The sequence below is a fragment of the Halichoeres trimaculatus genome, unplaced genomic scaffold, assembly GCF_033239565.1.
Source record: "Halichoeres trimaculatus isolate MK-OKI-2021-1 unplaced genomic scaffold, fHalTri1.1 fHalTri1_scaffold_1, whole genome shotgun sequence".
In the NCBI taxonomy this organism is placed as follows: Eukaryota; Metazoa; Chordata; class Actinopteri; order Labriformes; family Labridae; genus Halichoeres; species Halichoeres trimaculatus.
The window spans coordinates 22,053,060-22,075,791 of record NW_027437179.1 but is presented as its reverse complement, the minus strand read 5'-3'; the positions used below and the strand labels follow the sequence as shown (position 1 = coordinate 22,075,791).

The following is a 22,732-nucleotide window of genomic DNA, read 5'->3' as shown; positions in this document are numbered from 1 at the left end:
AGGGAACTGAAATTCCTCCACATGGCCCCCTTCAGGGCCACTGACACGTGCGCGCACACTTAATTACAAACACACATGAATTAACACACACACACACACACACACACACACACACACACACACACACACACACACACACACACACACACACACACACACACACACACACACACACACACACACACACACACACACACACACACACACACACAAGCATGCACAAACAAACACACATACTCATCCACACGTGTAAACACACAGCCAGATCTCCTCAGTGGCTCTTGATTGCTCGGGTCTGATTTGAATTAGAGGCTCATCCTTGTCAGATCTCAGAAATGGCTCTGAGGTCGCGCGGTTTTGGTGGTTTGATGCTGATGCCAACACACAATTGGTTGAAGGCCTGTTTGGATGGCACTGGGGGTTCGGTGGGGATGTGTTTAGCTCCAACAATCGTGGTTTTGAAAGTTTACAGAGGGAGAGCTTTGACAGAGTCACTGGGCCTACACAGTTTAACCCCTGCTGCTCTTTGGCTGCAATAAGACTAGAAACAAACCAGTGTAGAGCTACATGGAAGGTCTCAGCTGACGCAGGTGACACTCACGTAAAGCTATGCACTTCATATACTGAACAAGCATTATACAACTTAGGGATGCACCGATCCAACTATTCATGCTCCGGTACCGATACTGATACCTGGGTTTTGGGTATTGACCGATACTGATACTGATTCTATACCAGTGTTAAATAATAACCTGCATGCACTACTGTGGGAAAAGACAGGGAATGCTTTGAGTAAAAGACAAAAAATGTGTACATATGGAATTACTGAAGTTGATATTTATTTAAACTGGAAGTGTTTAAATGTTAAACAGCAGTTTGGTTAAAACAGCGCTTCAGAACTCACAGAAATGACTATTAAACTGTAAATTTGTATACTCTGTATACTAAATCATAGTTTAGCCTTGGTGTCAAGTTGAGACCAATCATTGCCCACTGATACCCAATCCAGCTTTTAGGGGCTGTATCAAGGCCGATACCAGATACCTGGATCGGATTGGTGCATCTGTAATACAACTACAATGTTCTGTCTCCTTAACATCAATATTTTTGATTTGTCGTGATGTTGTTTGAGGTGAAGACTGTCCTGTAAAAGGCTTCTTTCTCCTTACTAAAAGTAGTGTAGCTGCCATCAAAATCACCTTTAAGGGAAAGTGGCCAGAGGTTTTGATATGGATGTAAATGATTTTGAACAATAAATACAAGCATGAGCATGTTTAAATTAAATTTGAATTTCATTTTTGAAGATACATAAACAGTTCTTTTGATGAAATTGTGACTAGGGATGAGTACCGAATTAGATACTTTATAGGTACCAACCCAATTCTGTCTAAAGTACCGGGTACCAATTCATGTAAAATCAAAAGATACCATGTTTAGGTACCTTAATGCTTCCTTGTGACTGTGAGGTAGAGGAGGAGTAGGCGATTTTACATACTGGACATGAGTACAGCATTGCAAGGTTATAAATTGAAGAATAAATATGTCATATAGAGAAAAATATATATATATATGGGGCGAGCCCGCGAGCTAGTTCAGGCAGTCAACTCGAGCAGCACTGCTATGCACATACCACGTGTCGCACACGTCATAACCATCTTGCTATCACACTCTGCCTCTCAATTGGGCGGTCTATTTAAACCGGGAGTCTCCCATCCCTTTCTGCCTGTCAATGTCTTGGCTGCCCTGCGTTTGTAATGCTGCATGTTTCTTTTGTCCCCACCACCACCCCAGCAATCACCTGCAGGCTCCGGGGGGGATTGTGTTCAGTATGTTTTGCTCATCACTCCTCAATGTCGCCATGTAAACTTATTGTGAGGGGCGATGAGGCCTGAGCCTGGACGCCAAAAATAAAATATATTTGCTGCTAAATAAACAATTCAAATGTGAGTTGTCTGACTGAAATTTTATTATTAAACAAATTTATATTTTTTATCACATAAACACAAAAAAGTACCGAAAATTGTTACTGTTAAGTACCAGTACTGATTGCTAGGTACCGGCATTGGTACCAAATTGTTTCAGATGTGAAAGGTACCCATCCCTAATCATGACCAAATACACTGAACAATGATCAGGTAGTTTACACTGATTTTAATTACTTTGTTCCTACCTGGCATAAAGGATTAAGTAGATGGGTTATTATATGACTGTATGCAGATTCAGTATTAGTGTAGGGTTACAGTTATAAAATCTTCTGTAACTCTGTGAGACTAAACACATTTCATGACAGAGAAATACACAGCCTGCCAGTCAGTCACATACATAGCCTTTAATACACATACAGAGCTTGGTGTCGTGTTTTTATATCTGAAGTCGGCTGATTGAGACTAATGGATACAACATGGGCCATAGAAATGATTTCCACATGCAGGAGACAAATAGAGTGTTTGAAGAGAAGCAGCAGGATCCTGACACTGGGATATGAGTGTATGTGTTTGAACTGTGTGGTGCTTGTGTACAGGTATGTGAGTGATGTTTGTGCACCAATGTCTGATAAAACGGAAAAGCAGGAAGCACGTCCCATCCCTTCAGGTCCTGTTTACGTCCCCTCCGACTTCACATGCAATGAAATTCCGCTTCACACATAAAGCTCACACTGACACACACACATGCAAACCAATGAAAGTATGGACAAACACTAATCCCCCGATGCTTAAAACACTGATCCCCTTCTTCAAGGCTAGACCACCTTACATAACTAAGTTTTTCAAATCACTCCCTTTGATATTTTGCATGTTTTTAGAGAAAATAACACATCTTCTGAGAGAGAGTGTTCATCCAAGTTATGTTTCAGGGTCGTTGGCTCTGCCTTCATCTTTTCAGCTTTTGCACTGGCATTTATTTTGCATCAGTATGTTACAACAAAGGGGTTACGTTGATCAAGACTCACAGCATGAGACAGCACTCAGACTTCTTAGGAAAATCGTCATTTGTACCTCTAACTATGATCTCGTACAGTTTTTGTCAGCAATGTTCGATTTGTTTCTTCTGAATTAAACCAAAGAAGGAACTGACATTTATTTCACTGGTTCTGCGATGAATAGAAATACACTGATAAACACTGACAGAGCAGAGTAACAGGTAGTATGGAGAAATACACAGGATGACACGAGTGCAATATGTATGAAGCATGGCAAGTCAATTCTGATCTAGTTTTAGAGTTAGTGGTGTTGAAGCTTTATCTCCTGTCTCTGTATGTGTTAAACCCTTTCCATACAAATAAATTTTCTTTTTTTTTCTTTTTTCTAATTGACTGTTTTAGGCAAATACAAGACAAAAAGCGCACAAAAGGTTGTACACAAGTAAAACTGAATAAAAAAAGGTAAAGATTTGGGTAATGAAGTGTACAAAACCCATGTAGAAAGGAGCTGTACAAAGTGAAAAACCAAATGGAAACACAAGCAGAGAAACAGTTAAAAAAAAAAAAGCATCAGTGTGTTACAAAGTGTATTGGTGACAGTTCTACTAACATAAATGTCATGTAAGATGCTGCTTTAGAAGGCTCAAGTGCAGGTGGTGAGCTATTTATCCAAAAGGGGGTTTCCACACTCTCATGAGAGTATTTTATCTGTTAGCTAATTTGTATTGCAACCAATCAAAGTGTCAAATGTTTCCCAGTTATTTAAGCCTTTGGTGAAATGAAGGACTTGCTTCAGACTTGCACATTTATAAGATGAGGTGTTGAGCTAGCAATGTACACAGGGAGATAGCTTGACCCAAGTATTCATCAATGTATGAGTCTGTGTCTACCAGTGGGTCTTCGGTTATAGTTTTAATGCTTTTGATATATTATCAAACACATGGCTCCAGATAGAGGCTAACTTAGGGAAAGACCAAAGCTGATGGTCAGGTGTTCCAGTGTGGTGTTAACATTTATCACATAGTGGGGATGTGTTAGGATGCGGTTGCCCTGAAATTAATCACACATGTAATATGTAAATTTTCCTGTTTAGAGGTGTTTGTGTGTGAGGGAGTTGATCTCATCATGAAACAGATGCTCTTGTAGTTGCAGTGTCATATTCACAGGATACACAATGGTGGGTAAGCATAGTCCAGGTTGATGATCAACATTTTTTTATATTTAACATCAATGCTTCTTATAAAAATAATCTAATGAGAAAAGAGTGTGAAGGAGCTCCTTTAGTAGCAGGAGGCTCCTACAAGCTTGTGTACCAGCCAAATGATTTACCGGTCATCACTTCACCTTGGTTTTGTCTTTTTAACATTAAATCACCTAGCCTTCTTAAAGAAATCTGAGGTGGCTGGCAGCAAAAAGTCTGGGTGAGGTTTGGATGAAAACTCTGAACCATTTGCTTTGATACATGCATACCACCCGGGAAGTTTCAGGAAGTATCCAGAAGTTTAGTGCATGTTTCATAAAAGCATTACAGACACACAGTGTACACAACCCACTAACAGCAACACACACTAAAGAGTGGAATTCACTAAAAACATGTGTTCACCTGGCCTTTGCTGGTCATCATTTACTGGTTGTGTGTCACTGTTGCAATAACTGAACACAATCTGTCATCAATTAGTAAGACACATGTATTTGATCATCCAGTTGTTTTTTGGTAATGGTACCATTTTAATGATACTAAGAAAAAAATGATAAAAACACACCCAAAGAAGTAAATGAACCTCTTGTATTTGAACTTTAAGTGTTAGATATTTCAAAATTTTGCTTTCAGATTCTTGAAAAAGCATCCTGTGTACTTTCTCATACAACTCTCCACAGCTGAGCTACCTTAGCATAGGTGCTATATACACCGAGTAAAAAGGGCGAGTATACTTATATAGTTATGCCAAATATGTGAAGATTTATTTGTTGGAGTGAAGAGGGAATGTGAACTGAAGAGTGTGAGAGGTTGGGGAGCAGGGGACAGGAAAGAGAGGACAGATAGAGAAGTGAGCCAGAGAAGATAGAGTAAATAAACATAGCCGGGAAGTGTTGAGTCCACACACAGGACGTGGTTTGGTTGTGTGTGTTCTTGAGAGTGTGTGTGTATGTATGTGTGTGTGTGTTTATCAAGCCCAGCTGGCTCCCATTTGCCCAGGAATGAGTCTGCACCTCTCGGAGGCCCAAGCCTGCTCTGCTTTGAAGGCCTCTGTGCAGTGTTTGTGTGTGTGTTCATAATAACAGCTTCATTAGAGCACTGCATGGTACCGGTGAACACATAAAACACCCAGACACATATTGACTTTATGTATATTATGTGTACATCCTCTTATGTGTTCATTTCACACACACACACACACACACACACACACACACACACACACACACACACACACACACACACACAGACCACAAATACGCTCACCTACTCTTAAACACACACGTCCCTGCACACACAGATTTCAGGTTTCACAAGCACGCACATAGAGCCCTAAACAGTCCCAAGGGGTCGGATTTAACTGCTTCCAGATGGAAGATGATGACAGAGCGCACACAGCAACACATACAGACAAAATCTTCTGCTTTGTTAAAGTCAGCAGAGCTCTGTTTAAATTAAGTGCTGGTGAATGGGAAATGACATGGGAGTAGACAAGTTTACTGCAAGTGGGAAAACAGCTTGTTGCTTGTAGTTTCTAATATCCCCAATGAAAGCAGCCACAGTCAGCTAGTTCATGGTAAGAAAACTTAAAGCATCAAGCTTTGTGGAATTCCAAAAAATCTGCACCAAAGTGTCTTAATTTGTGTATCTGTGTTCTTATGTTTCAGATGTGGCCCAAACGTATACTGAGCCCCTCATATTGAGGTTAAATGGTACCCAGGAAAGGCTGCGAGGTGACCATAGAGACAAGTGTAATGGTGTTCTCTCACACTCAGAGCTCACAACACCCAGCAAGAGTATCACATGTGAGTAAATAGCACCCCACACACTCACACACATTCACACACAGACACACTGAGAGAGACGGGTGAGAGTTTTGTTTCCATTACCGATCACTTGATGAGTCACATTGTCCTGACCTTTAACAAATACATTTGCGCACACTGAAGAAATAGGTCAGGTGATTGTACACACAAGCTGTAAGCTAAGTAGGTTAAGTTTCTGATTTCTGAACAAAAGCATCTTCTCTCCCAAATCAAACACCTTTCCTCTGTTTTCTCTTCTTCTCTGTGTATTATTCCCTGTCTGCCCATCTGTTGTTGAGACTGGAATTGTTAGGGTGTCACCGTGACCACTCAAGGAAATTGTGACTGGCACTGTGGTATTTACTCTCATTTCCCGGTCTAAATTAATTATTCAAGGTTCATTTCATGACTTGTTTCTGGTTCAAGCAAAGCAAACCTCAATAAAAAAAGGCCTTCGTTTGATCAGGGAGCTGGTAACTCACTAATTTCTCTCACTGAGTATTTCTGTCATCTGCCGTCCTTGTGAAAAGTCAAAGTTACTTATGTGCTTAAATATCCTTGCTCTGACATAAAGGAGATTAAAAACCTACCACAGACCTCCCTGTTTTTACTATTTAATCTATCTAATTTAATCTTTGCCTTAAAGAAAAAAATTTCCAAATTTGTTTTATGCTTTTTTAGCCTTTGAATTCATTTCCCCGCAGCCCCCAAACATACCCAAATCACTCATTTGAAGTATGTTTAAGAGATTTGAATAGTGACTGGGTAATCATTTTTTTCCTTTATTAGTCTGGGTTTTCTTTTTATCATGTGTTACCTTTCTGTTACTCTCACCTCCTCCTAAACCAAACCAATTGCAAGACATAACAGGAAAAAATAACTTATATTTGCTCAGATAATTTACCTGGCCTTGGTATTTCACCAACAACAGTCCTCAGCTTGAAATGTTGGTTGTTTGAGCTGTAACTTAAATTATCCACAACTTTAAAAGGGCTGAGCCAAAAACAATGGCCGAATGTTGAGTCCAGCAAAGTTAAGCCTGTTGATGTTGTTGGTTAGTTGCAGAGTTAGTGAAGAATATCAAACTACTTCTTGGAAGCTGTGTCCCTTGTCTGTCCCTCTGTTAGGTGAGGTTTCACACGAACAAAGCCAGTCTTTCGAAACTTGTGGATTTTTGATAGTTTGGTAAAGCAGTTCCTCCCAGTCAACTATTCATCTGTTCATCAGCCTTTCATTGTAGATCTATGAAAAGGCTACTGTATGTGGCAGTGGTACCAAAGACAACAGTCGCAGTGAGAGACATGAATGTGTTTCAAAATGACTGTTTTTTAGTTACGCCCTGGTCTCCAAGTCTAAACCACTTCCCAAAACCTCCAGCTGTCCCGTCATTATACTCCGCTCAGTTTGCTGTCGATGAGTTTCACAACACCTGGAAGTCATCCTTCCAGAATTGTATCACTAACCACCACCACCACCCATTTCCCTCCCCCATATTACAAGCCCAGCATACCAGAAAGTCACTGCAGCCATGTGTCACAGCCAAAGGTTGCGCAAGTATGCTAAGTCATTACCCTCACACATAAACTGTCCCTGCGTCTCTCCAGTTTGAAATAAGTCGGCTCTAAAGCTTACTGTTGAACTAACTCTACTCTGTTAAGTAAATTGGGTGACAGAGCTGTAGAATAACAACACTCAGAAACTCTGTCGTGCTTGATGCAACGAGCACAGAGAAAAAGTTGAGATTCTCTGCTCCAAGTTTTTCCTTTCTGTCGCTGAAAGAATAGGAGCAATCGCTAAATGAAATGAGGGGTAAAGGGATATATTGAGGTGTGGGGACGGTTGGGTGAGCTGACATTTGAGCATGTGTTGGAAAACTGGGAGCATTTTTCCTGGAATCCTAGGCCAGCCATGGGTGACATGCACAAACACACAAACCTGCCCTGTGGTAATAGCTAGTTTGTGCTAACTGAATAACCAGCAGTTCAGTCAGGAAGCGAATTAGTGGGTGAATGTGGGGTGTTGTGAGCTGAGTAGGTGTGTGAGAACGTCAGCTGTCTCTGGCTGTTTGTGCGTCTACCTGTCCTGTCTGCAGCGTGTGCTATTTCAGATTTTCTCACTGCCTCTCTCACTCCTGGCTTGATTTTACATCCCAATAAAACCTATGAAACCCACTAGCTCCATATGCTGTGCAGGGAAAGTTATGCAACTCCAGTAGGCTCGGACAAAATGTACCGCCATGCACACCAGTCCTTACTGGCTTTCCTTTATGTGCCTCCTCCATCCATAGCTTCCACCGTCTTTAACTTACACAGTCACAGGAGTTCATGGGACTTAAACTACAACTAAACTACTTTTCTCAGGTGAACCTAGCGACTCATGTCCGCCTACCCACATAATAATATGTTTGTTTCTGCCTGGTTTGTGTAGGTTTGGTGTGCCTCATGTGCTACTATCATCCTGACTGCAGTTTAAACACAGCCAGTCATCTGTAGCCAATCAATCAATCATCATGAGTTTCTCTGGCTCCATAATGAGAGTGAAGAAAAAATAGCTTTGACTCAGGCCTGCGGTGAGGTCATGGCTGTGTGACATCTGCGATGGTGTGTTTGTGAACTGGAGGGTGAGAAAACAGAAGCGAAAACAGATCATTCCCCAGTGCCGTGTGTTCAATCTTGCAGTGATGACATCAGAGCTGCAGTATGCGTCTGGCCCTGGGCCTATGACAAGCTGTCTGAGAACAATCTGCAGAGTGTGTAACATATGCGAGTGTGTGTCACAACCTGATTTGCGCACACCCACTAAAACACACTCACTGTCTGTAAGTGATGTCATGGACACACACTGTGGTTTTTGACATCACGCTCACAGCAGGATACACATGTTCACAGATTATTTAACCGCGTTCATTAATCTGGACTCAAAGGAAACAATGACACATGTTTTATATCTGGCAACATCATGGTAGCATTTATCACACCTCCCTTGTTTATGTGTATCAGTGTGAAATATTTTGAACAAAAAACAGAACTAAGACTTTATATGTGAAGAAAAACAAGGCTGTGAAAGTGTGTTAGGGGAAAATTGAGTGTACTTGTTTCTTGTTGTCTTGTCATCATTGAGGAGGAGCTTGCCGTGTGTTGTTAGAGGGGAATCTGGCAGGACTGTGCACCGTCTTTAATCAGATACCATTTATTGTGTTGTGACTGTTTTACATCCCCATTCCTCAGGCCTAATTCTCTCTCTCCTCTTTCCTCCGACAGTCTTTTTTAGAAAGTAAAATCTCCTTAATTGTCACATTTGAACATCTTTCACCTTTACTGTCAGATGACTGTGACACAGAGCTGAGTATTGGAAAGTTCATTAGCGTGGGCAGTGATGTTACAGGGGTCATGTGAAGGGTCACATACAGGAAGTGGGTGATTGATGCCTCATACCTGTGATAAATTACTGTTTTCTGTTGTATTTTTGCAAGCCTGCTGTAGACCCTCTTTGATACTATTTTATAAACATGTAGTCACCCTCGCTAATCATTTTTCGAGTCAACTAAAAAAGTTTTTTATTTGAAGACTTTCCAACAGCTGGGTTGGAAAACAGCAACAAATAAGTTAAAAAATAAGTTTTCCAAAAGCTTCAGCTAGTGAGCAAGTTACTGTAGTTCCTTAAAATCACTCAGCCTTGTATTTACCAGGCTAATTCCCATGTGAGGCTGCATTTCTCCAGTGAATAAAAGCTGCTCTAGAGATGTGTGCAGACAGGAACTCTGTGCTCATGTTGCTGTCAGCCAAGTGTTTGAGTGCTGAAGTCAGTGGATCATATTTGTTTTTTACAAATACTGAAGAGTTAAATAAGGATATCACAATAACATGAGTGTTCTGCTGGTGTTAATTGATCTTTGATTAGAATGGATATCTCTGCATGCATTTTTGTGGATTATAACTCTACTTAATGAGTCATCTTGATAGTGTCAGCAAAAGGTGAAAAAAAAGAAAAAAATGAATCCAAAATATAACACTGAGATGAATCAATAATAAATCATCATTTTTCTACAGCTCAACTTCACATTTTAATGTCTATATCCTATGCCCTATAACAGGGGGGGCCAACCAGTCAGAGACCAAGAGCCACAAAAATTACTGTGGTACTACAAAGAGCCACATCACTCACACACACTTCCTCTCACACACAATCGAAAGAACATAAGAAGAAAATCAAAAGATTCCCAAATTTTGAAGTGACATTTATTGCGTTTGTAAGTGTGCTTCAATTCGTACTTGGAGCCGTGTCAAAGACAAACTTTTGTTTTTACTGCAGAAGAGACAAAGTTTCATCCATCTATCTATTTATATAGCTATGAGCACATGTGTGATGTAGAGAAAAGAAACTGAAACTTAAGTATCAATCTCATCACCCAAGTATTGATCAATACTGATCACAACATCAATATATCAATAATTTAGATTGATTGGTACACCACTACTCATAACAATAATTAATGGTTTAAAGAGCCACACACCAAAAGGCAAAGAGCCGCATGCGGTTCTCGAGCCGCAGGTTGGCCACCCCGCCCTATAACATTAAAGCACTGTGTACTCTTTACAGGTAAATTCTGTAATGAAGAGCTTTGCCGACCTTAACATCATATAGAAGCTTCATCTTGTGGTTTCACTGTAAAGGTTTCATAACCTGCTCAATACTAACAACTGTTTAGCTCGGCCAAAACCCTTTCCAAAGGTTTACTGAGGTCATTGTCTGTTAAGGTCCTCAAACTCTTGGTTTAGATATTGCTGCACCACATAAAAGTACAGGTCTTCAAGGGACTACAACTCCTCCATCAAACCAAAACAAGTCGAATATGTCCTGTTAACACAATGAACAGTCCTCACAAATCAGACCTGACTACTGAAGCCTTGCTTTGAGGCTTTTCTGTGACATCATTTTCGGGTTTTGTGTAGCTATGTACCTACAGGCAACTCAATGTTCTCCAGTAATAACCCAACCAATCAGAAGCCTTCACATGCATCAGCATATAGTCACAGAAAAGGTGAGAGACAACCTTTATGAAGTGACAGCCAGAGGTGAGTAAGAGAGCAAAGTGTATGAGAAAGTTGCCATTAAGTATTCACCAGTGACCCCATTATTGTACCTGTGCAAGCGCTGCTTTGGTTACAAAACTTGAACTCATACAGCGTTACAAGTGTAATCAAGCTATTTGTTTTAACCTAACTGAATGTAATAGGTAGAAAAATAATACAGGAACAAGTGTAGACTTCCCCAACCATAGCTTCAGCTTTAGAACACACTCAGCCAGATTTCAGCAAAAACAACGGTTTTATGGCAGCTACAGTAAAGCCGCGTTTCCACCAAGCAGTCCGGGTCGGTTCGTCTCGGTACGGTGCGCTTTTAGCGGCGTTTCCACAGACTCATCCCGGGACGGATCCCTAAAAACCGAGACGAGCCGTCCCACTTTTTTGGGACCCTTTCCTATGGGTGCCAGACTGAACCGATCCGCTCTCGGGAGGTGGAGCAACACACTGCACACGGTTGATTGGTCAAAAGAATCGTCACTCACCCCGACAGCGGCTGCATTTCTCCTGGCGGCTCACAGGCTTCTCTGAAACGAAGCTTGACTGCACTTTGTAACAGAGAGTTTCATGAAAATCACAGAGAGGACGAAATGCTGCATGTCGTCCATCTGTGCTCTGTGTTTACTGTGTCGCGTTTTCTTCTTTGTTGGATTTAATCGCGGGGTAAGCTGCTACGGCGTCGCGCTATTGTTTACCAGCTGTGGCTTCCGGCATGCGGCTTACACGCCGCCCACCACGAGAGGGCACAGTTTGCTGTGGAAACGCAAACGGGATGAGACTTAACTGTCCCAAACCGTCCCAAACCGTACTGAACCGACCCGTACTGCTTGGTGGAAACGCAGCTTAAGTTTCTTGGAACATATTATTACAAAAAAGCTAAAAGAAAAAGCACAGCAAACACAGAACCATCTGCTACACCTGCAACATGTCAAAAGTGATGTCTGGAAGTACTTCAACAAAAACGACAAAGTTAATGTGCAGTGCAAAATATGTGGCATTAAACTTTCATACCATAGAAATAATAGTTTGATTCTTAACCACGTGCTCAAAGCACAAGGAGAAAACAGCGGAGACAGAAAACAGGTTGTTTTGCATCATGTAATTTGCTAGCCCTGTTAGCACAAGTTGTTGTGAGTAGGGATCGGTACCTTTCACATTTGAAACGATACGGTACCGATGCCTGGTACCTAGCAATTGGTACCAGAATTCAACGTTACCAATTTTCTGTACTTTTTTTGTGTTTATGGGGTAAAAAATATCAATTTGTTTAATAATAAAACTTTTTTTTAAATCAAACATATTTATTCTTCAATATATATCCTTGCAATGCTGTGTTCATGTCCAGCATAGAAAATTGCTTACTCTTTCACTCCCTCACAGTCATAATTAGGTACCTAAACATGGTACCTTTTGATTTAGTTGTGAGGAAACTAGAGCAGAGAGGATTAATTAGCCTGCTATTGACCAAAATGGCAACCTAAGTAGGGATGCACCAGTTGTAATCCTGGTATCGTGTATCAGCCCCTGAAAGCTGGATTGGTGGGAAGGAGCCAGTCCATGGTGCTGATCCAGACAACCAGCTCAATGCTTTTTTTTACTGGCGCTTTTGGCTACTTGATCTGGAATGTTGCCTCTGATGCACTCTTTGTTTTTTGTTGCATTACTAGTCTACAGGGTATAAAGTTTACAATTGAATAGTAATTTTTGTCAGTTCTATGGCATTGTTTTTACCAAACTGCTGGTAAATATTTAAATATCTTATAGATAGATAAATGTTAACGTCATTGATTCCACATACTTTTTTTTGGCTTTTACCCAAAATATTATCCCCAGTAGGGCCTGCGGGTTATCATTTAACACTGTATTACATTGGTATTGGTAGATACCCAAAGCCCAGAAAAGTTGGATCTGTGCATCCCCAATCTGGAGATATGCTCCAAAGGCTTCAGAGAGCTGATGGCTATGTGTGACTTGGGCTGTTAATTGAGAGGGTTAAGCAACACAAAACAAAGGCCATGGAAGCTGCTGTGGTGACATGCCAGTAGAATGTAGAATATAGAAAAAACAAAACGTAAATTGAAGAGGCTGTTAGGCTTGTTAATTGAATGCATTTGAAATTGAAATCACTCTCAGTTATTCATTTTTTTTATTTAAGTATTTATATTCTACTATTGGGCATTTCTGTTACTTTACAGTTAGAAAGTCCACAATTCCAGCCTGGGAGGTCCCTTTTTGTTTTACGGTACAGAAAAAATAATAATTATAGGGTACTTGTTGAGCTCCTCAGTTTTTAACGTCTCTGTTTATGGCAAAGGTCCTCCCATCTGAGTGGATGCACCTGATCAAGCTTGTTTAACATTTCCTCACTCAAGTATTTTTTTACATATAGGTTCCAACAACACAAACACAGCGCAGCTATGAAGGACAATCCAATGAGAGATTGGGGGGGTATGAACTGTAATCTGTAAGGTTGAGTTGATATTTACAAGTTTCTGAAATGTTGAGTTATTGAAACTTTGAGACAACAGATCATCTTAGCATCCACCTTTACAAGCAAAAAAACAACAAAACACAACAAGAACTTAGAGTTACAAGTTTTGTTTTAACCTTTTTCACTCAGACATCACAACAAGCAACAAATGATTTTCATTTTACTTTGCTGTTCTGTTTGAAATTGCAAGACGACCATTTATTTACACTGACACGGTATCTTTTATACTGTCATTTGCAAGTAATGGGGTTTGATTTAAGTTGCTTACAGAAAACATTTTTTCCCCTTTTTATGACCTAAATCTCCTGTTTGCCACTTTCAACACTTTGACCTACATAGACAGACAAACTGCAGCAGAGGAGACGGCAGGATAAAGCAGCTGGAACAGGGACAGACAGACTTCATCATCTTTCTGTGACTCATTGGAGCAGAGGATAAGTAGGGAGGGAGAGATGAACAGCCGTGCTCCGGTCTGAGAGGGAGGTGTGTAAGTACAGGGTAGCTGAGAGACGCCAGGAGAGAAGGAAGGGAGAAGGAGGGTGTGTGAATTGGGGGTGTGCTGGGTATTTTACTGATGGTGACTCATGCAGGATTGCTCCCTTTGGCCGTGCACATTAACAGAGATATACATCTAAATACACATTACCAGAGGCAGCAGGACCCCCAGTGGGCTAACACTGCTGTGTTAGACACACACACACACACACACACACACAATGTGGTTGCCCAATCACATCATGATAATCCACAGTCATTTGGCTCTTTACTTGCTGTTATTTTTAACCAGCTCCCACTGCTGAATCATTGTGTTTATGAGTCACACCCATGCATCCTCCTGGTCCAAAATATCCACAAGCACCAACCCGTTTCTTCTGCTTTGTTCACTTCATCTCCCTCAAATTCTTCGTCCTGATCTCAGACAAAGGAACCTTGTGCTTTTTCTGTGTGTGAGTGCACAAGTGTGTGTCCGCACGTGCCCTTGAATGCATATATTTGTGTGAGTGAGTAAGCCTGACCTCAAGCTCTGTTTGGAGACAGTCCTGTCTCCCCGTCTCTCTTTCTGTCTGTCCGCCTGCCAGATCCGCCTATGTACTGTGTTCACACTGCACTCCCTCTCTCTCTCTCACACACACACCACAAAATCACAAGATGTATGAATTCCAAGGCAAATCATAATACAGACCAAGAGAGAAGCAGAAAAACTATGCAAAGCTTCCCTCCTCTCTGTCTAATCCCCTTCTTCTGTTACGGACTTGCATCCCAGCCAGCTCAGTGTTACAAAAAGAAAGAGTTGTGCAAAAAAAGGAACAAAGAAAATGAGACAAAGTGAAGACAGAGACAGAAAGGACATGAGGAGAAAGAGAAAAAGGGGAAGAGAGAGACAAGAGACACGAGAGCTGCATGCATTGACTTCTGACATACTTTGGAGGAACACTATGGCTCCTTCCGACGCATGCACGCCTACACACTCACTGACACATACACACACACACTCTGGCCCTGCAGCCTGCCAAACATCTGGAGCAAAGTTAGAAAACGCTGAATGAAAGAATCTTTAATAACTCTGGATTGGTTGTGTGACCACTGCCATCAGCCAATCAAAACAGGTCCTAGACAGGTTATCTGTCTCCCAGCGGTTATCAGACGGACGCTTTTATGGCAAGTCATGTTTCATAGCAAGAGCTCGGGACCACACTCCGATTGCCTGTGTGTTTGTGTGTGTCTGTGTGTGTCTGTGAATATACCTGAGAGATGGGGAGACTTTGCTTTGATTTTCTGTGGGGCTCCTTCGCCCTGTAAAGTCTCACCACACCTCTCCACACCATATGCTTTCAGGTCAAGAAAATATTTAGGGCCTCAATAGGATGGTATTAAATACTACCATAATATATAAAAAGCAGGCTTCCATTTTATTCTTCTTTTCAGGGTGTGTGTTTGGTTTGGCAGGCAAGGTGAGTATTCCTGCCTCCTCCCCTCTAGCTGAGCAGTTAATACTTGGAGGTAAAATATACCTTGGGTACTGAGCCAAAATGAACAAATGTGAATTTGTTCAAGTGTTTCTGTTTGTCGATAATTTTATGTTTATTTAAATCTTCTTTTTTTTAAAATCTCAGGTTCGAGGATGAGTTTTCCTTGAGACAAACACTTGTTTCCTTTCACTCTCTTATGCCTTTATCCTGTCTCCTTCTGCTCTCTTCGTAGTTGTGTAACAGTCTAGACAAGTAGGATCAGGGGGTCAGTGCAGTAAATGCACAGCGCTTCCCATGAGCTGTTGCCTTTAGGGTGGGCTTTGTAATTGGACTCCTTTTCCTCAAGGCTCCCATTCTATGACACTATATAAGCAAGTCCTCGCTCAGTGTGAGGGGCCTCAGAGCAGTGATCAGCAGCATTGTTCACACTAACTTGCAAGCTAGCTTATACACTTATATATTCAACATATACATGTCTCCATATCATTTACAGTTTGAATTCCACAACACCAAAAGTATAAGATTTCCTGAAAAATGTTAATAAATAAATGGTTTGCAAATCATTTGAATCTGACACTGAATAAAAGAAAGGGCAAAGACAACAATCAAAATATTGAAACTGAAAATGTTTATTGATTCGTGGAAGAGCGTTTAAGATTTGATGCCAGCAAAACATATTCAGGACAGTTTTGAGGGACAACAAAACCCTGACACAGCGCAATCCATGAGGTTAGCCAGTGGGTTTGAATCCAACCTGCAACTACTATTCGCTCCCCACTCTCACCCTGTTTCCTCCTCTATTCACAGCTCAGTACTCTCCACTCAAAGATATAAGAAGCCTGCAAAAAATAACTTCAAATATGCTTCAAGCTCATTTTTTGTAATGTCATACGTTCTTTTTAAAAACAAAATCTACTTTTGTCCTTCCCCAGCTCAACCCACAGCCAGATCCACGCCCATCCACCACACCCAGCCATGTCGAACGCAGCCCAGCAGCCAAATGCGCAACGGCACCAAACATCACGGACACACACACTCCCCTCACACGCACTGTCCACATCACACACACACCCCTCACACACACAATCTCCAGTCCAATGGTATTAGGAATGGGGGCCCTCATGAGCATCCTAAGCTGGGCTCCCTTCCCAGAGGCGGATCGTCCACCTCCTCATCCTCATCGGGGGGACCCAAACACACCAAGAAATTACAATCCAACCCATCCATCACCTCCCAGAGCAGCAAGAGGAGCAAGAGCAGCTCCAAGAGCAACAGCTCCCAGATCCCTACAGAGGCACAGGACGGTGAGACACTGACAGCGACTCTGTGGTGTGAAGCAGTCAGGTGGTCATCAGGGCTCAGGGTTGTCTTTAAACGACTGGTCAGGGTGAAAGATCAGAACTTTTCTTACTCCTGAAACTTTTCCTCATATGTGGAAAAAAAATCCTTTGAGAGTGTGTTATTGGAGCCTACTTAAGATTCAATTAGTTAAAAACTAATGGGAGAGCCCTCTTAGTAAGCAGGTGACCACCTTTTGTCATGGCTTGAGTGATTGTGTCATCTCTGGTGTTGTATGACAGTCATGTCTAATGCGCTCTAAACAGTTGTTCAGAAATGAGTGTTTATGTTTTTAAGTATTTAAAATCCCAGCCCATGATAGCTCAGAAGACATCTTCCCTTTCACTTTCAACTCAGAGTCCAACCTTTCATGTTTACTACATGCACTCATACTTACAGATCAAAAAGGCAACAGTGCTTTTACAGAGAGGGTAAGATAAGCTTCTTTACTTGGAGAGATTTTCAGAGACCAGAAAATTATTTTATGTTTTGTGAACAACTGATTCCTGACTACCACGGTTACTGCACAATGAAAATGTTTCTGCAAGACTCCGTTTCATTTTTCTTACTTCATTTCTACTACATTTTTTTAAAGCAACTAACTCTCTGTGTTTCTCTGCAGACTGCTGTGTTCACTGTATTCTGGCGTGCCTCTTTTGTGAGTTCCTGACTCTGTGCAACATTGTGCTGGACTGTGCCACCTGTGGCTCTTGCGCAGGGGATGACTCGTGTTTCTGCTGCTGCTGTGCATCAGAGGAGTGTGGCGACTGTGACCTGCCCTGTGACATGGACTGTGGCATCATTGACGCCTGCTGTGAGTCTGCAGACTGCCTAGAGATCTGTATGGAGTGCTGCAGCCTTTGCTTCTCCTCCTGAGGCCCTTATCCAACACCGCAAGGGGTGAAAACATTACCAATACATACTCCCACAAGCCCGGGAACTACTTCGACCAGAGCCGAGAGGATCTCCACAGTCTCTGTTGCCTGGACTCTGTGGTTTACACTACATTGGCTGGCCTAGTTGGCTCCACAGTATGTCTGATGTTTCTACAATGCTTGCCAAGCAAGAGATGTGCTAATGCTGAGAGCAGTCACTGCTGAGTTCTCCCTTCTTTTATCGATCAAACGATGGGACAGTAGCCTTCTCTGCTTTCTACTTGCTGTTGGTCTATTGTTACACAGCTGGTTGTGCTATGCAGAGTGAGTTCCAGCTGTGGTCCACAAGAGTCTCCCAGGCTGTGCAGACCCAGGCCTCTGGACCCTCACAGAACAAGCTGTTATTACAATGGAGCCCCTTGTGCCATCTGAATGACTGGAGTTCTCCAAGCATGAAAAATGACCTCCAAAAGCAAATGAGAAAATGGCTCCATTTAACCGGATTTTAGTGTTTCTGTAGATAAGAGCAGCAGCATAATGGGAAAATGGATGCTCAGATCTTAGTAGAATTGTACTCTGTCCCCCTGTCCTTGGCAAGGTCAAAATCTTCCAGCTTGATTGCATACAGCAGCATGAGCAACATACACACTCACACACAAGCACTTACACACACTCAAAGTGGAGGATGTTATACCCACTGCTGTCTTTGTTCTTCATGCAGTGTTCAAGATAGAGAATCACTAATGGTGGCTTGTGGCAATATTACAGAAAAGTTTCTTTTCTTAAACATCTCACAAAATGGACTTTCTCAGACAAAACCCCCCCAAAAATCAGTCTGAAGATGGGTCCAGTATAACCAGTACTGTAAATGGTGGACATCAGAGCTGTGGTTGATGCGGTCCATCACTGACGCTCTGGACTAACATGTGAAGAGCTCTTGATCAAATCCCTCCTCATTAAACTTTGCATCCCATCTACTTTTTGTTTATTTTGAGGTGCTTTGGCCGTGTCCAATGATTTCGACTCCGCTGAACACAGAGAACTGGTAAAGGACTGGTTGAGGATCAGAAGGTTTCATATCAAATTGAATACATTTCACTTTACTTTTGTCGTTTTTGCTATGTGAACAAATGGCCTTGGCTAAGCTTATGGCCTGAATTTTCAAGTACATTCCTTGCCTTTACAGAGTCTTTATTAAACCTTGTTTTGTAGATTTTAGTTAAGATATTTGCATTTCTCCTCAAATGTGAAAATCACATTTCTGTGTTATCGGGTTTTGCCGGGCTCTCTGAGAAGCAGACATCGCTCTACATCTAATTTAATTCCTCAAGTGAAAATCTCACAACATTATGCAAAGTTAGATCCATGTGCTCGTAGTGTGAATGGTACGCTTTTGATAACAGCCCAGCATTTTCATACCCTAAGATTCATACCCTCTCTAACCCATTGTGCATTTTAAAGTGACTTGATACAAATTCCTGTCCTCTCTGATCCAATACTGTTTGTGCAATCCTTTTTCTGTATTACCCAAAGAGTTTCTTCTGGTTCTTAGTTTCAACACATGTAATTGTACTTTGAAGGGTTATTGCTATGCCAATGTTGTGGCTGTTTAACTCTACCCTAAGGGCTGTATTATAACACTGTTAAAGAAAACACACTAAGGCTGTAACTCACCTGCATACAGCAAACTCGATAATACAAAAAAAAAATCAACTAATACAAGAGGACATATCATGACTGTATTTACACCTGGTCTGGTTTGGTGTGAAAAGAATTGGAGACATTTTATCTAAACTGTAGCGAAATCCTGGAGAGCGCTGGAGAGCAATGCAATTCTGCACAGGACAGAGTTTTATTGAAGGGAGAACTGGATTATATTATATTGTGTATAGACGTGATTGATATATTGTTTGTTTGGATTTTCGAAAAGTTGCAAGAACAGATTTGTTTGTTTCATCAAGGGACATGTTCTGTGCCTCCAGTCAAAGTGTCAGTGTGAATTTTAATAAATATGTTGGTGCAATCAGGGGCTAGGGGCAGTAGATTGGTCACTGCTGGCGCCACCCAGAATCCTTAACCACAGTACGATTGGCTATTTGTCTTTTAAGGCATAAACCTATTTTAAAACCAGTTATTTTGTGCTGCTCTTCATCAGGCTTCTGTTTTCTTTTGATGCTTAAAATTGTGATGATGTCTGTCACAAATTCAATTTGAAGTTTTTTTGTTCAACCCTGTTGTAATAGTTCTTCAAGGTTAAAAAAAATTGACAAAATTTGAAAGTAAACATCCGTTAAATTTTTAAATTTTGGCAATCAAAGTAGATTTGGTTAGTTGAGATGGAGAGAGAAAATAAATGCTTCTCATTTCTGCATGTGCAGACCATTTTAAGGCCTCCCCCAGCAGAAGTCAGTGTCCTGGCCACCCCTGTTAAAAAGTTTGAACCAGTGGCGATTGCTCTAAGACTGCAAGGAAAGCTCAGCTTCCCCTTAAATGTCCCCCAAAAAAGTGGTGAAACGTACTGCTGTGTGTACATTTGATTGACAAAATATGCTCTAGAATTCCTTCATCTTTTGTTCAGAATCAGCTACCTATCACAGGTAACTGGCTCGACCTCCTTCTCATTCATCCCCGCAGCATCTCAGCGATTTAACACAGTCGGATGCTAGGCATCTGCTGACTTCAGCAGGGAAGCATAGAGTGGGTTGTTCCACTGTGGATAAACGCTGGGCTTTGTCTCGCTCATCGGACGCTGAGCGTCTCTGGGGGTCTATGAGGCAGTGGGCTGGCCTGGACGCTGGGCTTCTGCATGATGATTGGATGATATGTCTGAGGCCGAATCCCTTTTTGATTGGTAGTGAAATGAGCCAGTCAGCGATCTTGAAGTATAACCCTCCACCAGAGTATCTTCTGAGTTCTACATTTACTTGTTCTGGACTGATCTGGAGGCTTTATCGATCCCCAGCGAGTTTACCTTTCTTAAAAAACGGCGAGCGTTGCGTTAAGAGATTCTATCTCTTTTCGCCAATAAGCAGCTACAGCTACAGCAGCTTCTCCCTCTGTCACTCACACTTACAGCCTGTCGTAGTCTCACGTAGCAGCTCCAGCTGCTAGCAAGCTGGCATGGAGGGTAGAATTTACGTTTAAATAAACAAATTTATGATGTAGGCCTGAAAAAAATGAGCTTCACCTCCTTGACTGACCAGCAGCTGCCACTGGTTTGAACACATTCCACTTTGCATGATGGACACTTCATCTAGAAAAAAAAGTTAGTAAATAGTGATGGTTAGCTGCAGTCAATAAGCAGATGTGTGCGCAGCTGTACCCCTCTGCTGACAGTACCATGTCCACTCTGAGGCAGTGTTAGCTCACCCAACTAATGGCTAAGACAAGCAGAATTTCAGCACATATCATAAGGATCCGTTTTTCACACAAAAAAATAGATACAAAGTTTTAAAACTGACATTAATGACTGTTCACAACCCCAGCCTTTTTCAGTCCAGGTCATGTTTCAGGATTCTTACTGCTCTGCTGCAGCATCAACAGTCTGAAAGTCCTCTGAAACCAGGATAAGTCCAGTTTTAATAAAAGTGAAGCTCACAGTCAGACAGGCTTACCTCTGAGCTCAAACCTTTCTGTCTGTTCAATTGCTTTTATTTTGCTCAAATTCCTGTCTTCAGCATGTACGTAACTGGAGAAATTAAGTCAACAAAAACCTAATCATGTGACAGACAGAGAGGCTCTGGAGCTCTCTGTTGAGATTAGAATATATAAACATGTCTTGAGAGGTTATAAAAAGGAGCCTCACCTGTATTTTAGCAGAGGCTGAAGACATTCAGCAGAAAGCAGCAAAGTTTTCAAAAGAGTATATAAATCATCTCAAACTACATTTCAATAGGATGATGGTCCTCAAACAGTAAACCTATCCTTTAAGTTTAACTGAGCAACATTGGACCATTTCACTGAGATGCACTCATTCAGTGCTTCTTAAGTCTACTCTAAGGAGTGTCTCAGAATATGTACAGAATTAAGGCTGTCTGGAGGGACAGAAAAGTGATGGTTTGTCTGAAGACTGAACCCCAGATGAACTCTGTTCTTGCACCTTGATCCATGTCTTGATTTCAGACTTGTTCTGGAGGTTAATGTAACGTCTGTTGGGTCATCTCAGTAAAGAATAAGTCTCATGTACAGTCGGGCTTTTTATAGGAATACTGGAATAAAGCACAAGGTTACATTTAGTGTTTTCCTACTATCAGAAAATTATTTTTGAATTCCGTGGATTTATCAGATATGACTAGATGGAATTTTGATGTTGAGTTTAAGGGCTGGCCAACTTTACTAGTAGTCTGAAAATTATTGTAGCCCAGCTGAACTGTAGACTGTAGTCCACTATAATGTCATTTTGTTTACACTACCCCTGTATCATGTCCATTTGAATTGCTGTCCTGGATGTCACATTAGAATCTCTTTGTTTAATACTGAATAAACAATGTGAACTCCAGCCCTTGTGCATTATTCTTTGTTTCAGTTTATTATTGCATTTGTTCAACCACATAAATTCTCAGCTTCATGCAGTTTTCATTCCTTAAATTAGTTTTCAAATGTATCAATGATCTTGCCCCTGAACCCTTATCCAAATTTATCCAAAGGCAGAACAGCAGCAGAGTTACAAGAAGCAGGGTGAATGGAAACTGTAGCATACAAAAATGTAAGTCAACATTTGGACAATCAGCTTTTTCTTTTAGAGGCTCGAAACTCTGGAATTCATTACCAACCGAAATCAAATTAATCACAGACTTAAAACTCTTCTCTACAAAGGTCAAGTGTTGGCTAAAAGCAAATCAGAACTGTGATCATTCTTAGTTTGTCAAAAAACATTTTTTTGTATTTATTCATTTTGAACTGGGTTGTATAATTACTTGTTCTGATGTGAACATGTATTTTATTGTTGTTTTGTAAACTTTTTAAAATTATTTTATGCTGTTAAATATTGTACATTTTATGACTTTTAAAGGCCCAACTAGGGACAAGAGTTGGAAATTAGCATTTGCTAT

The 22,732-nt window shown here is 41.2% G+C and overlaps 1 protein-coding gene across 1 annotated transcript in view; it reads left to right on the top strand.

Moving 5' to 3' along the window:
• mdfi (MyoD family inhibitor) overlaps nt 1-22,336 on the top strand; it is a 33,081-nt gene extending 10,745 nt beyond the window's left edge. Inside the window, exons 3-5 of the mRNA XM_074661781.1 lie at nt 5,786-5,923; nt 16,401-16,772; nt 17,429-22,336. Of these exons, the coding sequence (XP_074517882.1) occupies nt 5,786-5,923; nt 16,401-16,772; nt 17,429-17,682 (764 nt within the window). The 3' untranslated portion in view covers nt 17,683-22,336. The remainder of the gene's footprint in view (nt 1-5,785; nt 5,924-16,400; nt 16,773-17,428) is intronic.
• Nucleotides 22,337-22,732: the final 396 nt, after the last annotated feature.